This window comes from Vidua chalybeata, chromosome 6 (assembly GCF_026979565.1).
Source record: "Vidua chalybeata isolate OUT-0048 chromosome 6, bVidCha1 merged haplotype, whole genome shotgun sequence".
NCBI lineage: Eukaryota > Metazoa > Chordata > Aves > Passeriformes > Viduidae > Vidua > Vidua chalybeata.
In genome coordinates this window covers 57,500,413-57,517,418 of record NC_071535.1, presented here as the reverse complement: position 1 = coordinate 57,517,418, position 17,006 = coordinate 57,500,413, and the positions used below count along the sequence as shown (strand labels likewise).

Sequence of the window (17,006 nt, the reverse complement as noted above, 5' to 3'; positions counted from 1 at the left end):
TGAATTCTGCAGAACTGTTCTACTTTCTTCTGATTTTGCTCCAAGCTCTGAATTTTGATAGGCACACCATGGGAAAAAAACCCCAGTCTCTCGCACATCTTCACTCATCCTGTAGCTCTAACTTTATCAACTGTGCTCCTCATCAGGCGAGATGCCCCGACAGTTTCCCAAGCTGAACATTTCCGAGGTGGACGAGCACGTGCGGCTCCTGGCAGAGAAGGTGTTTGCCAAAGTTCTGCGAGAAGAAGACAGCAAGGATGCGTTGTCACTCTTCACCGTGCCTGAAGACTGCCCTATTGGGCAGAAGGAGGCCAAGGAGAGGGAGCTGCAGAAGGAGCTGGCAGAACAGCAGTCTGTGGAAACAGCTAAAAGGTTTGTTCTGTAGTTGCTTTCTCAGTGGAAAATAGTTTTTGAGATGGGTTTGAATTAGTATTGAAATACCTGGCAAACAGCATTCTGCCTCTTACTACTCCAGGAGAAAGGTCAGCAGCAGGCACCAGGGCCAGCCCTGTGGTGTCCTTCTGTCCTGTGCAGGAGGTATGAGGATGGGCCCCAGGGGGCTTGGATTGGTCAGGTTGTCTCAGCTGTGTTCCCAGCAATAGCACAGATATTGCTCATGCAAATTTAATAAACAGCATAGCTGGGTAGAAATGAACAAAACCCTGAGACTCTTTAATGTAAGAAGAGTCAGAAAAAGAAACACTGCCCCCTCTTTTTCTAGTTTCATTAAGAGAAACAGGAAATTTTAACACAGAGAAAATGACAGTGGCATGATACTTCCTTTAGTCTCTGCAAAAATAGATGAAAGCAAAGAATTTATATTTAAGATCAAGGGGTAAGGTGAAAAGTGGTATTGTCATAATGAGGTTATTTGTAGGTTTCTTTTACTCACAGAGATAAAATCTAACCACTGTCAGCCATAAAAGTGCAGATTAAACAAAAAAAAAAATTGCATTCTACCTTTGTTTTACCCATGGCTGTAATGAAGGCAAACTTGCTTTGGTTTGTCAGTTTGGTTTTGTTTGTTTTTTTTTTTTAATTCTGTAAGAGAGGCAGCCTTCCCCTGATGTCAGTGTGTTCCAGTGTCTTGCCTTCACAGGACTGCTGGGCTGTTTCTGGAGTCACATGAGCTCAGCAGCAGCCTGACACCAAATGGGTTGGACGTGTACAGACTCTTCAAAAAGCAGGCAGGCAAGAAAGCATGTGAAAGTGATAGCTAAACCCATGTACCTGGTTAGCTGCAGAAAGGCAGTTGGGCAACACTTGGAATCATGTTTCTGGAACAGAAGGGAGAAGAGTCAATTTAGTTAAATTAAGGTATGACTCACTGATGATACAAGCTGAGACTTTGGGTTTGGAGTTGTGCAAGTGGATTTCCCAGTTGGCATCTTCATAGACATAAACAGGCACAGAAGGGAAAACCAGATGTTTCCAGTCAAACAAATATTTGGTATATATTTCCTCCTGAATTAGTGTGTTTCATTTTTAATTTGGAAAATTTGTCTCACAGAAACAAACTCAGGTTTTGTACAGGTTTAACTGTAGGAAGGGGTATTATAGGAATTTTGTTTACATGTAGGAACAGAACAAGTGTTCATCCCTGTCCTGCAGGACTGGAGGGACAGTGACACAAGTACAGCTTGTGCTCTTTCCAGTCTCAGTTGATCAAACACTGCCTTTCAAAACTGATGCTGATTTCCAAGGTGGCTACAAGTACTTTAGAGGATGAAATTTGGGTGTTAATTGTACTAGCACTGCATGTTCTTATTCTTAAGAGTACCACAGAAGTAATATGCAGCTTTCAGAGAATGTTCCAGTGTTCCTTTTTCTTTGTTAATGATTCTTACTAACATTTTAAGGTTTTGGTATCTAACTTAGAAAAGTAGGGACTACTTCCACAGTTCAAAAGAAATTGTTATCACAGGTAGTTTATAACATAGTATTTATATATTATATGAATATTTAAAATACATTTAAGTACACTTAAACTGAGTAAGGAAAATTAATTCCATCTTCAGAGATATTCCAAAGCTCCACTTGAGGTATTACAGTTACTTCACTGGAAAACACAGCATTCTTTTTTAGCTGGTTTATCTGAAGTGCACATCTGTTACAGCTTTGATGAGAAAATGCAGCATTCTTAAATTTATGTGAGTTCCACCTGAAGGGAGGAATGGACTTGTGTATCAAAGCCATGCTGTGATATCATTCTGATAACCAACCTCAGCCTTCTGCTCAAGTCTCATCAAAGACTGCCTAAGGAATAACTAGGTGCTCCTTCTTTCCTTACAAGTTGAACTGAATGACTGTATGTGAAATTTTGTTGCCTAGTCTTGTCTGGCAACTATAGAGGAGTTTTAGGTCTTGCAAGTTTTGGGAAGAATGGGAAGTGTGTGTAACAGCATGATAACTTAGAACAATTTCCATATGCAATATTCCATATGTACAATCTTGTTTCTGTCTGATCCTTCACCAATTTTGATGCTGTCAGTCTGTAAGAATTGACCCTTACTAAAGTGAGCACAGTGATTACCTTTTCCTTCTGCACAGTGACTTGCTGAAACTGAAGTTGTGAGAAGTGAAACAAAAAATTTAGGGCATCTTAGAGTGATTGTAAATAAATTGTGGCATATTGGACTCATGTAGAGGGTAAGTGCAATTGTGTGTGCTGTAGATCATGTGAAATGTCAGTACAGAGAAGCTAAAAGCACACGTACTTCCTGAGCAGGGTTTTTCTGAAAGAAACAGCATTTTTCTGTGGTATTTTTCATTAGTAAAATTTTCTAGGGGGTGATTTATTTACTGTAATCAGTTTTCCAGTGTATTAAGTGTGTTTTATACCATGGCTTATTTTATGTTTTATACCATGAATTCATAGGAAGAAAAGTTTCAAGATGATTAGATCCCAGTCTTTGTCATTACAAATTCCATCTCAGGAATGGAAAGCTCCACCGGCCAATCCTGTCCTATCTCCTGCAACGCCAGTTCTTCCAAGTGCTTTTGTGCCAGTCCAAGTGCCATATGATGTACCAGAATTCCAGAGAGTTTCAATTAGTGGGGACTACTGTGCAGGGGTAAGAAACTATTGTTTTCCCACTTTCTAGATCTAGAGGGTGTAAAAAAGGTCCCATATAGGTACATGAAGTGTAAAATGCCAATATGATGGTTCTCTGCAACAAACTCCAAATTGCTTTGTGAATACAGTGATTTGTTAGACAGCTAGAAGTCAAGGTCAGGTTGTTTTATACTCTTTTAAAAATAAGTTGGATAAAAACATAATCAGATGTTCAAAAATAGGTAATATATGGTAGGATAAAAACATTTGTCTATGTTTTGTATATTGCATTTGGTTTCTGCTTATGTCACTGGCTTACTGACTCCTTGGGCAAGATCCTTATGGTTAAGCCCCACACACTTCTGTGCTAGAACTGCTATTTTTCCCAGTATTTATCCAGGTTTTCCTTCCAGGTTACAGTTGATGACTATGAACAAGCTGCCAAGAGCCTGGTGAAAGCTCTCCTCATCCGAGAGAAGTACTCACGTCTCGCCTACCATCGCTTCCCGAGAACAACCTCTCAGTACCTGTGCAGCATGAGGGATCAGAAATGGAGGGTTGAAGATGAGGTGTACCCAGGTGAACACCCTTTTTAAAATACTCAATTACATTCTGAAAAATTTAAACATTATTTCAAAATACAGAATTAAACCCACGCACTACTGTAGTAAAGGAAAGTTGTATTTTTGTGATGATCTCTTCTGACTGTCTTTGTAATTTATTCTGTTATTGACTGGAGAATCACTAACAGGCCTAAATTATAAATCCTGTATCTAATTTAGAAATTTGAAGCTGAAAACCTAAAAAGCAAGACTAGACTCTCATTGATTATTTTATTTCCTAAGCAAATGTTAAGTAGCATACTTGTGCTCCCCCAGGAAAAAGCTGTATGGCTGTGGTTTAAAGTGAAGTCATTCCTCCTCATCTTGGCATATGGAACTAAAAGGGGTGATGAGCTCATCTACATCATAAATTGAAGCATGATACAGACATGCCAGTTAGCAAGCCCTGAGTCAGGAATTTCACAGGCAGGCTACACTTGCCAGGTCAAGACTGGAAGCTGTAGAGTCATATTTGTTGGGCATTCTGCCTGGGTAAATAAACTGATCTCTCAACAAGGCTTATTAGGCTGAAAATATTCCCCCACTATGTGTGTCACAAATTATTTTTGTCTCTTAGGTGGGTTGTGTCTTGAAAGCTTTGCTTGTGCATTAAACTGTTTGCACTGCTCATTTCTGGATTAGGCTGTGAGGAGCAACCTTCGGTCTGTACAGATGGGCCACTGTAGATGTGTCCATGTTGCTGACAAATTATTTTCAGCCTTGAAGAGACATTTTAAATCAATTACTGGCTTAGTGGTTGAAAGAGGGTGACTAAATATGTTTTCAAGTGTTTGTTTTCCAGGAAGAGTGTAAAAAAGACAGTATACTGAATATTCAAGACAGGGAAGATATTTTGGAACAGCTGCCAGGGTGATATTTCCAAGCTATTATTAGGTTAATAACTTTCTCACAGTTAGGATTTTAAACTTATGACACAAAAAATGAAATCTTGTTACACAATGTCTTAATTAGCACAAGTTTGAGCTAAATAGTTATGAATATTAGAGATAAGGATGGTATGAGTTTATAACATTCATTCAGGTGCTCTAAGTGAATAAAAGGACTGGTAATTACTTTTCTGTCTGGTTTAATTGAACAGGTAAAAGAAGAAATTTCTGGTAAGACTGAGCCAAAGAATGTAGTTCAGTTGACATAAATGCAGTCAGGACACTTTGTGCTGGTTGCATTAGTAAGATATTGTAAAAGAAGTGGTGATTGTTCATAACAGGAGTGACAATGTTTGAGTGTTCACATAAGCTAGATCTCCTAGAAGTGTGTGTGTGATTACTTGATTAGTAGGAAAAAACTTTATAACTTTTTAAAGGCTTTACAAAACTGTACTAACAAATCCCAATTGTGTTTCTGGCACTTTGTGATTTCATTTATGATGTCAAAGGCCAAGGGATAAACTGGGTTTGTGTTGTACAGTTTTTGGCTTCTATCCTTCTTGCTTCTATCAAAAAAAGAAACTTATTAAAAAAGCTTAAACAAAATCCTCACCACAGAAAACCACACATAAACAAACCAACCCCCACAAACTAAAAAACTCCAGTCAAAACACAACAAAACCAACTGATTCTATGCTTAAATACAAACTTCCAAAATTGCTACAGTGAGTCAGAAGGTGAAAAGAAAATAATGAAGGTGGGTATGAAGTCAACATACAACAATTATTTTATTGTTCAAAGATCTCAACTGTACTTCAACCATCCTAATTTAAATACTTCTGCAAACTCATTTTCAAACTTATTCCAACACACATTTAATGAAAAATAATATTAAATCTGTATGCCTTGGTTCAGAGAACTCTAATAACATACAACATTTGAATGAAGGAAGGCCCCTTTAGAGAGGGGATGCAACTAAAGCCTGGCAGAAAAAAACTTTGTTGTAACAGCAGATCTTTTATAGTAACTGAATGTGATTTTAATGAAAATACTGAGATCTGTTAGAAATTAAGCTTTACAGAAGCAGGAAGTTCTTTTTGTAATTATTTTGCCTTTTGTGTAAGTTACTTCTTCTAACTGTAATGTAAATTTGTTTTCAGATTTCCATTCACCCCCAGAAGAAAATGAAGATCCTTACAATCTCAATGATGCTCCAGACAATTTGGATTATGTTATCAAGCTGAAAGGGGGCATTCCCTTTGTTTATGATAGCAAAGAGATGATGGAGCTCAATGAGCCTCGGAGTTTGCCATATCCTGACCTGCAGACCTACACCCTTGACCTGAGCCACGTTCTTGCTCTAATTGCAGATGGCCCAACGTATGTTCCTCTTTTGTCACTCTCTGCCCCTTCAGGCTGCTGCTTACCTGTGGCTTAGTACTTCTCCCTTCTGTGATATTTAGTTCCTCAGCATATCCATTCTATAGTAGTGTTTTGTTTTGTCTTTCTCAAGCATTAATGCATCATGAAAAATCTTCAGAAGTAAAAAATACAATGCCACCTATGGCTACCTTACATTTCTTTGGTTTCTTAGCATCAACCATGGCAAAAAAAAAGGGATTAACAGAAAAAGAAAAAAAATCAAGGAATTTGCCAAATGTTTCTATTCAAGTAAAATCTGACCCAAACTTCTTGAAGCATGGGAACTGAAACTTGAACCTTTTTTTTTCTTTAATTTTCTTTTGGCCTATGCTGAACCTGAGGTTTTTGAACAGTTGTTCTAAATTCCTTCATGTCTGTTCTGCTCTGGTTGCATGAAGAGAAACCCTGCATATGCTGAGCATACAGATCAGCTCAGCAACATAAATATTCAGTCTGATTTGTTCCAGATGTTAATTAACTGCTCATATGCTGCAAAACTGACCCATATATGCACAATCAAAATAAGTCTGAAATGTCCCAAAACCACCAAATTCCTGTGAAGTCTCTAAAAACTAGCAATGTAACAACTGTAGTGCTATAGTACAACTGTAGTCAGTGACACTCATGACAAAGCAATGTCCTTGCCTAGTGCATGATGAAAGCATGTGCATCCAGTCTTAAATTTAATTCCTAGCTGAGGATTGGAAACAGCACCATCTCTCATGGCCTCAACACCAGGAAAGGAAAAGAATCCACTCTAGGAAGGAACCAAGCAGGAACCTGAACTGTTCTTCTGAGTTATTTGCCCAGTGTGCCAGCACTGCATTGCTGGTCCTCTGCCTGGGAGAGATCATCACTGACACTGCCCAGTTAGCCCCACCTGGTGCATTCTTTCCCCTGTCTGTCTGTCTCACAGCTGTGCCAGTCTGTCTGCCTCATGGCAGAACAAGCCTGGCCCATTCCCTAAGCCCTTTCTCAGAAGCCAGCTCCTGTGCTTCTGCCAGCCTTATCAGCTCCAAATCAGTGCCAGCTTGAGCAGGCTTTGGTTACAGAGCAATGGGCAAATGCAGTCCAGTTACAGTGCCTTATATTCCCAGAAAGACAATGAGAAGATAATAGGATGAGGAGGAAAACCAGAAACAAGAGTCATGCTGAAGCCCCTTCTGCAGTTTGCACTTAAACCTTAGACCTCACAGCTGTAACAGGGAGCCCTAAGAAGGGCTGTGCTAGGACAAGTTAGAACACTCAGCACTGTGTGGTGAATGTAGGTCAGTCACCTGCTCCTTTCATTAATTCAGAGTAAGCTTTTGCAGGCTCACCCACACTCTAATAAATGTGCAAAACCCTAAAGAAAAAGGTCTTTCCCATAATCCTTTTGCACAAGCTCTTCTTTTGGTATTGTTTCCCTGTTTGCAGTAAGTGCTTTCCTGTCATTTATGCCCATCACACGTGGGGCTGCTCAGAGATCAGGAGCCACTGTTCTTTAATCTTTGCTGCTGGTAAACTGATGAAATCTCACCCCTGCTCCTCTGGCTTGTGGTCTTTTGGATAACAGTATGACTTAACAGACTTCCTGCAATGAGCAAACAGGTTTTGATTAGTATTTGGTTCTGTGAGACTGGGTTTGAAACAGACTTCCAAAACCATAATGGGATATGTGTCCTATTGAGGAGAGATTGGCAACAATAAAGTAGGAAAAAGAAGGCTATTACCTTAACAGTGCTACCAAAATATTGTGGAGTCAATAAGAATTGACAGATGGTGAAGAGAAAAACCATGTCATTGGTTAAAAATAGAAGGAGAAACATGACAGAAGATGAAAGTGAAGATAGAGCTCTGAGTAGGCAAGTAGGAACAAAAAAGCATATTTTCTAAAAAGGGCACAAGAAACTATTTAGGAAAAAAAGTATTTCTACACAATATATGTGGTATGAAAGATAAAAGCATATTGGATCTTATCTTGGCTTCTCACATTTGACTGAAAAAGCAAATAAATTTAGAGAATAAAAAAATTCATAATGAATAAGGCTGGATGACAAGTTGTTTCTATTATATATGAGAAGATGGCTCTATTGGAGAAGTTGCAATTGATACCACATTTGATTATAGGTTTCGTGCTTTGGTCATTATTACTAAAAGGACTGCAGTGCAACACACAAGTCGAAGGACATAACATGGTTATGTAGAGTTCTGTTTGAGATTTCACTAATAACTTTGGTCTGAAATTTGCTTACATATTTGTTAACCAGTAGGATAAAAGGAATGGATTTGTCTTGGACCTCATAAAATGCCCCAGCTTTGTTTTTACTGAAAAACTTTGATGTTCTTTTTGAATTTGAAATACAACTAGTTTTAAGTTACAGTTCATTTTTGTGTTTTCTTTTACAGAAAAACATATTGTCATCGGAGGCTTAACTTTTTAGAATCTAAATTTAGCTTACACGAGATGTTAAACGAGATGTCGGAATTTAAAGAACTGAAGAGTAATCCCCATCGAGACTTTTACAATGTGAGAAAGGTAAGTGTGAGGAGGATTAAAGGCATGACACTCTTTTTAGCAGGAATACCAGCAGTTTTGTTTTTCTTATGGGAGGTGTAGATAATACGCATGAAGTAGTGTGTGCCTACCACTCTACTGAATTAAATTATTTTAAGAATGGTAATGTTTTGCTACATGGGAGCTCTCCAGGAAAATTAACTTGAATGTGCGTGGGTTAATTGGATTTTGCTAAACTAATTTGTTTACTTATTCAGAATCAAAGGGGCTTAATTGTGTGTAGATTGCTTTAAAGGAGTGAAACAGAGTTAATCAAATGAAGCTCACTTGAATTATGAATAAAAGTATCCTTATGGAGGTTTAATTAATTTTAATGAACTCAAAGACATTCAAGTGCATTTTTCTGCTTTCATGTAGGTACGTCCTACTAGACTGTAGTAGGAACAGCTGTATAGATTTTAGATGATAATTTCATTTCATATTGAAAACAGATGTTTAAATACATGTCAAAAGACCTCCCACAGAAACTAAACTGAGGGTTCATGCTGCCATCAGTATCTGGTAAAAAAAGTCTGTGATATATTAAGTAAAAAGACAATCTGAGTTGTAGTCTTGGCTGCCTCTGAGATACACTGGGCTATAATTAGGAGACAGGTAGGGGAATCAAGGAGCTGATTTAATTTCCTGATATATTCACACCCAAGGGAGCTGCGTTCTCTTCAAAGCATGGAAGCAACAGTGTTAGGCTGCTTCATTTGCTTCCCTTTCCTGAAGTGGAGAGGAAGTTACTGGAGTTACTGCTTCATTTTGAAAAGTGAGATTTCTTCACAATTGTTGCTGGTGGTTTTAACCACCTTGGGTCCTTTTTGCATTGTTTCTCTATGCAACTGGAAGAGGTGATCCTTATTTTATAACTTCAGGGTTTACTAATCCTTCTTGTTACATTTTGGTTAGCACTAGTTCATCAAAAAGTCCTCTTGGCTTTTCCCTATAATGCCCAATGTGTTTGCTGGCTACTGTTGTGGTAATAAACTGTCCCAGTGTCCATCACAAGGGTGGAAGCAGATGAGTTGTCAAGTAAGTTCTAATGGATTTCACCCTTCTGACTGTTAAATGTATGGATGGGAGGATGTGTCAGCTAATTCACTCAAGTGGCAGGTTGGGAGCTGAGTCTGACAGTTTTCTTGCATAACCCTGGAAAGACATTTGCTACGTGCCATGTTCAGAGAAAACACTTCAGTAGCTGACAGAGACTTTAATAATAAAACATATGGTGACTGAGAAATGCAGAGGTGTGGATCAGGTGACTACCACAATCAGTTTGATTAGTGAGAAGTTGTAATTAACAGGATTGTACTTGCTAAGTTCAGCTTTTGATCTAAAAGCAAATGTCTCTGGGCATATCTTAATTATTTTTTAATTACCTGCTGTTGAATAAGCCACTGTACAAAAGGATTCATATTGTTCAAAAGCTTAAAATGTGTGTTGCTTCCCCTCTGGCAATAAGCACATTCCAGAGAGTTGGAACCAGCCTGCTCTGTTCTGCCAAAGACAATTCCTAGTGCCAGGTACGCTTGAAAAATTCCTGCTGCACAGAGTTCATCTTGCTTAAAGTATTTTTATGAAGCAAGCTCACAAGTAGTATTTTTCCAAAGCACTCTGGAAAGTAAACTGCACTGTAGGCACAATTCCTGTAAGCCCCTAGATAATCTTGTTTTCCCTGTGTCTTGCTAACCCATGTAATGTTTGGAACTGTAACTTCCCTGAAGTGCTTCCTTCGAATAACAGTATCAGCAGTGAAACATTTGAAAGCCACACTTCTCAGCCTGTGTTTTCAGGATGTCTCTCTGTTAAGTCAATCCTAAGAAGTGCTTAGTGCTCACAAGGAAAGCAAGGAACAAGCCTTCTTCCCAAGGCTGTTGGTGAAGTTGTGTATCACATCCCTCAGACACAAGTGTGGAGGTCCTGGTACAATCTGCTTGTATGAAAGAGCCAAAGGAACGGATGGAAAATGCCCAAATTAGAACAGATATGAATGGAGTGGCAAGGTCAGTCAGTGAACGTGTACTGCTGCATTTAGAAAGGTGCAGTAGAAAGCTGGCCAGGATTAATTGCTAGCATGACAACCAAACCTTACTGGTTTTCCCCTGCCTCCTGCCCCCTTCCTCACTTTTTCCTGATTTAATAGGAGTTCTCTACTGAGATAATCTATTCTTAAAACCCAGGATAAGGCTCATCTTAAATAAGGGACATGCATGTTTATATCTTGTATATTGAACTTAACTGGAATGCAGCCCAAGATATGTTTTGCACAGTTTTGCAAGCTGGACCTGGAAAATTTCAGGTATTCAGGTAATTACAGGTATTTCTGTAGACAGACAAGAACCCACAGGTGGTGAGACTGCGTGGCTGGCTCCCCCTGGCTCTCCACAGGAGGTGAACAGCTGTCTGTGAGGAGAACACTAACTTTAGAGGAGACTCTTGAGTCTGCCATCAGCAGGATTCCTCACGTCCTCCAGCTGATGCACAGCAAAATGCAGGCAACACACATTTCCCACATAACACTGCCTGCATGAAGAATGAAATTAAGGAACCAGAGTTTAGCTCTATGATACACAAACTCAGAACTGAGTTTTAACCTTGGTATACCAGGGTGTCTTGACCTATATGTGAGGTTTGTTTGAGAAGGGCTTCCTGTAGACCTCTGTGCCCAATAGCCTCAGATAATTCAGAACAGGCACTTTTTTTTTTTTTTTTTAGGTGAAGCCAAGAGATTTTTTTACCTAACATTATTTGCTACCTTTGTAATGGATATTGATGTACTGAACTGGTAGGTGTCCTTCACTGCAAATAGCTTTGATACAGTTTCTAAAGATGAAAAAAATCACAGCCTAAGCCTCTTTGGATATTCTTTCTTTCTGTAGCCACTATTTCAGTGTGTCAGCAAACCAGACCTGAGGATATGTCCTAGCAGTGACTTTTACACATCACATTCTCCTGCCTGCAGGCGTACTAGTGCAGGTGCCCAGCCTTGTGTGGGGAGCTGTACATGGGAAATGCAGTTTGTGCATTCACAGCCCTGCTGAATGCTCTACTGCAATAGCTGGCTGCTGCCGTGTTGGATGAGGGCGTTGCAATGAATTTTTATTTTTTTACTTACTGGTTAGACAAAGAGGAAGTAAATTCTAGATGGTTTTTAAGACCAGAGTTAATACACCACTGGTTGAACTTGTAAGAAGGAAAGTTAGAGTGGGGTTAAATGCTACTAAATTCTATAGATCTCAAAAAATACCGAATGAAATTAGCAGATGTCTGCTTTTTAAACATTTGATTACAAGCCTTGTGAATGAATGGTGAACCTATACCATAACTTCTCTGAACTTTGATTCATTCTAAGTTTGCTCTTTTTAAAATGTTTCTTTTGTTTCCCTCAGTAGCTACTTAACTGACTTTGGTGATGAAATAGTTTCATCATATAAACCAAAATGACAATGAATGTGAAGACTTAGAGGTTAGCATCAGATCTAAAGGGAATGCCTCTTCAGCATGACATGGAATGGTGCCTTGCCACTGTTAGCTGGCAGCAAAGCTGGCTGTTGTGCTTTCAAAGCTCTGAGTGCTGCTTCTCCCCTCCTGCCTTGCAAAGATGCTGAAGCAAATTCTTGCCCTCAGTCTTGCAAGTGAGCACAAAATACGATCAGGTGGAAAGGCATCAATGATTATAATACAAAACTTCTGTCAAGACCATCAAGAAAGCTTTCCTGCTTTCTTTTAATAATTAAAAGAACAGAACAAGAGATTTTCTCTTCACAGCAGTGTATTTCTGTATTTGTGTGAATACAAACACTTGGGTTGGATTCTGCAGCCAAACAAGAAGCTGGATATGCAGGAATTCTCATCTCTCCTGGTTTCTGGGTTGCTCTGCATGGCATAAATATGAATTAGTCAAGCTGCTGAGGAGCTCTGCACAGCTCTAGGGACTATTTCTGCTGCCAGGAGCATTCCTGCACTACCCGAGGACAGAGTATTTTGTGCCTCTGCCTCTCATGCCTGTTAAAGAACTGCCAGGAGAAGATCAATCCCACTGTATAGAGCTTTGCATCCTATCAGAAAAGCTGATGCAGTATGAATGTATTGACGAGCAGGGATCTAACAGTGGGACGAGGAATGATTTCCCTTCAATTCAGCACTGAAGTAAAGCCTGCAGAGGAGTCAGTGTTAAGTTCATGCAGCCCATAGCTATTGGGTTAGAAGTATTTACAAATGAAAGTGTACGTGTTTAGAAAATGTGGCAGTTTACAGCTGTGGATACAACTAATCCACGCCTGGGAAAAGTTCAGTGTGATTAAAAGGGCTGGCCTTGGCCTTTCTTTTTGCTGTATTTATTACTTGTCACTCTGAATCTAGCTCATATGCCCAATTCAGTGCAGCACTGTCTGTGATATGCACAGATAAGCATCTATAAAACAGATCTGAGATGGAGGTTTTGTGGAGATCTGAGCTACAGTGGAAGGAAAGAGAAGGAATGCGGGAAGAAAAGGGAGGAGGCAGAGTGGTTGAGGGAGGCTGGTGCTGGTTAGATGTGGAGGGCAATGAGAACTCCTTCAAGCTGTAAGTTGTACACAGTAGGAATCTGCAGAGAAAGAAAGGCTGGAGGATTGCTGAGTGAAGGGAATTCTACTACCTTTAAGTGCAAGAAAGCTGATGTCCACCATGGCTTGAATGATGGAATTACAAGAATTTAACCTTTATGTAAACAACTGTTTCCATTTGTTACAAGGGTGAGTTCACTGAAGGTATAAAATTGTGTTCCAAGACAGGCTTCTGTCAGTCATTCTGTTTTTCTTTCCATTGAAGATTAATGTGACCTTGGGTGAAAGGTTTTCTGCTGGGGGAGGGGACAATAAGCAGTGCAACAGGAAATCTGGTTAAGGGAATGCAGCTGGGGTTTTTTCCACTAAGGAGAAACTGGGCTGGAATGGCACTGTAGTGAATTTGAAAATGCAAGGAGAATGTTTGCAAATACAAACAAATAAACCTTGTGGTGGGGGTGTGTTACTCATGGTCCAGAAAAGCATCAGCTTATTTTATGTATTGTATGAAGAACAAAATAGTAACATCTTAAACTGGGGGTGGCTTTGTCTCTTTTTTTTTTTTGGGGGGGGGGAGGAAGGAGGCAAAGGGGGTATTTGTCACCCTTGTATGAATTCAGTCTGTTCAAATTGTTTTAGTAGAAGCCTTTCATAATAAATAACAATAAAATTAATAACAATATTTTAGCATTATAACATTTCACATAATAATGATGACAATAATCTGCCAAACCAATCAGCCCACCTAAGCTCTATCTAAGGGTTCTGTGTTCAGATACTTCATTTAGTTAGGATTGCACCCTGCATGGTAAAAATGGACAAGAGCATACACACTAACTAACTGTGTGCTAGGGTGGCTCAAAGCTCAGGTCCTTAAAACCTTCCAAAATGTTGCATTTATGCTAAAATAAAATTAAGAAAAAAAGCTGTGTGATACTCTTATGACTTTAGACTTGACTCTTTTACGACTTTTTGTTATTGAAGTTGCTGCTTGCTTAAAGGTCAAATTATACTGGGTAGTAAAAAAAGGTAGCTAAAATAGTGAATATTCTCTGGAAAAAGCATGAAGGAGATTCCAGAAAGGTCTCTTAACTTTTGGCAGATATGTATGTTTAGGTTGGAGGAGGAGGTAAAAAAAAAAAAAAAGGTGTATATATATATATATATATATATATATATATATATATAGGCAGATCTTTGTTCTCAGAATAAACCTGCTGTGGTTAACTCAGCTCTAGGGCTGTGTGTGATGTGTTTGTGGGGACTGCAGAAGATGTCACAGGAGCTCACTGAACAGCAAAGGCACATTCCAGAGAATTATTTCTCAACAGGAAGCAGGATTTTAAAAGCTTTTTAAAAAGATTTTAAAATGTGATGTTTGCACACAAGCAAACAAAAGAAACAAAAAGCCTCCTTGCTTTCCATCCTTGTCCTCCTAACAGCAGTGAATTCATGCTGATTTACATAAGGAGGAAGTGCTGTGTCTTGTTTTGTTCTGACTTTTTTCAAAACTCATTAATTCCAGTAGCTGAGCCACTACTGGAACCACTGCATTCTGAAATCCAATAAACTACACTTCTTCAGGGTCCCTACACCTGTATTCTCTGTTTATGACTTGCTTTTCGTTAGCATTTAGAGCCTGGTAACTGCTGTTCACTGTCCTGTACAAGCTGACCAAGCCTAGTAGTATTTCAGTGTTCCAGGAAGAGTTTACAGTAAACAGCATTAGTGCCTAACCCAGAGAATGTTTATTAACCTGAGTAAGCACATGTATAAAATGCACTTGGGCTCAAATATCTATAGAAATACTCTGAGGAGGGTGAGAATACATTTGTGTGGAGGTGTGTTTACTGTTTATAGACAGCACTGTTTCCTGTGCATAACTTTATGTAATGTACTTTGAGACAGCAAAATGTTTCTTGCTTTTTCATTTAGCTTTAATGTGTCTGGTATATTTGAATTAGGCAGTGATTAACAATTTTAAGTCTTTAGGATTCAGTTTTATATCCTGGTCTTTATTTATGCTACTGACATTCACAGGGAGAAGCTGCAACAATTTGTGTATATATAACATGCAAATAAAATGACTGCAGGTGCCAAGTGAAGCAGTGGCATTCCTGTGGCCTGGATGTCATGGCATAAACCCAGGTTTCCACTGCAGGAGGGTGGCTTATTCATGTGCTCTGTGATGTGTTTCCTGCTGATCCTTAAAAGCAGATAAGGATGTTGATTAGTTCTGTTGGTAGAATGTGAAACTGCAGAGTCACTGCACAAAGGGGAATGCCTTGGGCTCACTTTGTTCATGTCCATGTTTGAAGTTTCCTGGACAGAGGAGTCCTGCATGAGAATCCTGTCAGACATTTAGGTTCAGTGGCTTCTTATAGCTGGCTTATCAGAGTATTTGGTTTATTTGAGAAGTTCTTTTAGTGTTACTGAGGACTTACACAGGGAAAACTCACATGACAACCAACCCCCAGATCTTGTGAGTTGTTTCTTTGGATTGTGTTCCAATAGAGGCTGCTCAGGTAGCAGTGCAAACTTCTCAGCAAAAGCAAAGCAGATCTGTGGAAATAATTTGTTTCTTGTCAATACTTTTTTTCAACAAAACCTGAAGGAGTACTCTCAGCCCTTCTGTGAATTTGCACTTCCCTTACTGTGTGAAGAGATTTAAGAAAAGAGATCTGAAAAGTCTCTCAGCGTTATCAGTTGCTGTATTATAATTAAACTTGGAAAAAATGGTGACAAAAATCTCACATGTATAATCTTCAGTTCTAGTGACCTAAGATGTTTCAAATGGTTGAAATAGAAAAATTAATTCTGCTTTTGGAAATGGCTGAGAATTCCAAGTCCCTTCAGTCAGTGAGAATAGTTATAACCACAGTCTATAACTAGAGAGGCATTGTTGATTCATTAATGAAGTAAAAAGGTACTAAGGGGTCAGAGTGTCCTTTAAGGAAGTACCAAGTTTAATCTGAACCCAGGGTCAGTGATTGGCACTTAGAATATATCTTGTTGAAAATGTTCCTATTTAAAGAGGAAACTACTAACTGAGAGCTACTTTACTTACAGTTCTGCTTACTGAATGATTCTACCAAAATCAAAACCTCAGGGTACTGAAACATTTTGATTTGTTTAGGCACTAATCCATTTGTTACTCAGTGACATAGATACTCTGCTGATTAAGTCTGGGTAGATGGATGATAAACATAAGTAACCTTTTGATTTCAGGTTGACACTCATATCCATGCTGCTGCCTGCATGAACCAGAAGCACTTACTGAGGTTTATTAAGCACACCTATCAAACGGAGCCCGACAGGATTGTTGCAGAGAAAAGAGGCAAGAAGATGACTTTAAAGCAAGTCTTCGAAAGCCTTCACATGGACCCCTATGACCTCACTGTAGACTCTTTAGATGTCCATGCAGTAAGTCTAGTGAAATGACAAAACAAATGGGAAAAAGCTAGGTTTTCCAAGTGTAAAATTCTAGTTCCTACAACGTTTGCATGAAAACTTACTAAATCAGAATTTGACTTCATGCATTACGGTGTATTTTTGAAAGAAATTATCACAGGATTTTTCTTTTTTATGCCTTTTAATGCTGGGCAATTTAATTTATGAACTATTGTGTGTTCTAAAACCACGGTTATTTGGGTTTTTTCCTCCTCCAGGGACGTCAAACATTCCATCGATTTGACAAATTCAATTCCAAGTACAATCCAGTTGGTGCCAGTGAGCTGAGGGACTTGTATTTGAAGACTGAGAACTATATTGGTGGTGAATACTTTGCTCGTATGGTCAAGGTAAATAAGTTTCAAGCTTTTCCAGCTGTAGAGAAATGAAGGTTTGTAATAGATTTGTGATGTCATCATTGTATACAGTACTAACACTATGGTTAAGTGATTCCAAGTATTGGGCTTGCTCCAACAATTCCTCAGAGGAGAATCTCTGCTA

The 17,006-nt window shown here is 39.0% G+C and overlaps 2 protein-coding genes across 11 annotated transcripts in view; one reads left to right on the top strand and one right to left on the bottom strand.

Moving 5' to 3' along the window:
- The window catches only part of RNF141 (ring finger protein 141), an 87,563-nt gene that overhangs the window by 42,558 nt on the left and 27,999 nt on the right, over window positions 1-17,006 (bottom strand). Inside the window, exon 7 of one of the 7 annotated variants that reach the window (XM_053946093.1) lies at window positions 169-235. The exons of 2 other annotated variants lie outside the window; for them this stretch is intronic. The gene's annotated coding sequence lies outside the window, so the exon portion shown is untranslated. Of the gene's footprint in view, window positions 1-168; window positions 236-382; window positions 1,278-7,113; window positions 7,540-15,049; window positions 15,618-16,684; window positions 16,881-17,006 lie in introns of those variants that run through there. 4 more of the 7 variants (XM_053946088.1, XM_053946092.1, XM_053946085.1 and 1 more) reach the window with 4 other exon arrangements.
- AMPD3 (adenosine monophosphate deaminase 3) overlaps window positions 1-17,006 on the top strand; it is a 32,935-nt gene that overhangs the window by 3,044 nt on the left and 12,885 nt on the right. For all 4 annotated transcript variants that reach the window (XR_008431544.1, XM_053946080.1, XM_053946079.1 and 1 more), the window contains exons 2-8: window positions 147-372; window positions 2,879-3,074; window positions 3,469-3,634; window positions 5,705-5,924; window positions 8,355-8,484; window positions 16,284-16,478; window positions 16,724-16,855. Coding sequence is in view for 3 of the 4 variants with exons in the window: in XM_053946079.1 (XP_053802054.1) it covers window positions 147-372; window positions 2,879-3,074; window positions 3,469-3,634; window positions 5,705-5,924; window positions 8,355-8,484; window positions 16,284-16,478; window positions 16,724-16,855 (1,265 nt within the window). In the remaining variant the exon portion in view is untranslated. The remainder of the gene's footprint in view (window positions 1-146; window positions 373-2,878; window positions 3,075-3,468; window positions 3,635-5,704; window positions 5,925-8,354; window positions 8,485-16,283; window positions 16,479-16,723; window positions 16,856-17,006) is intronic.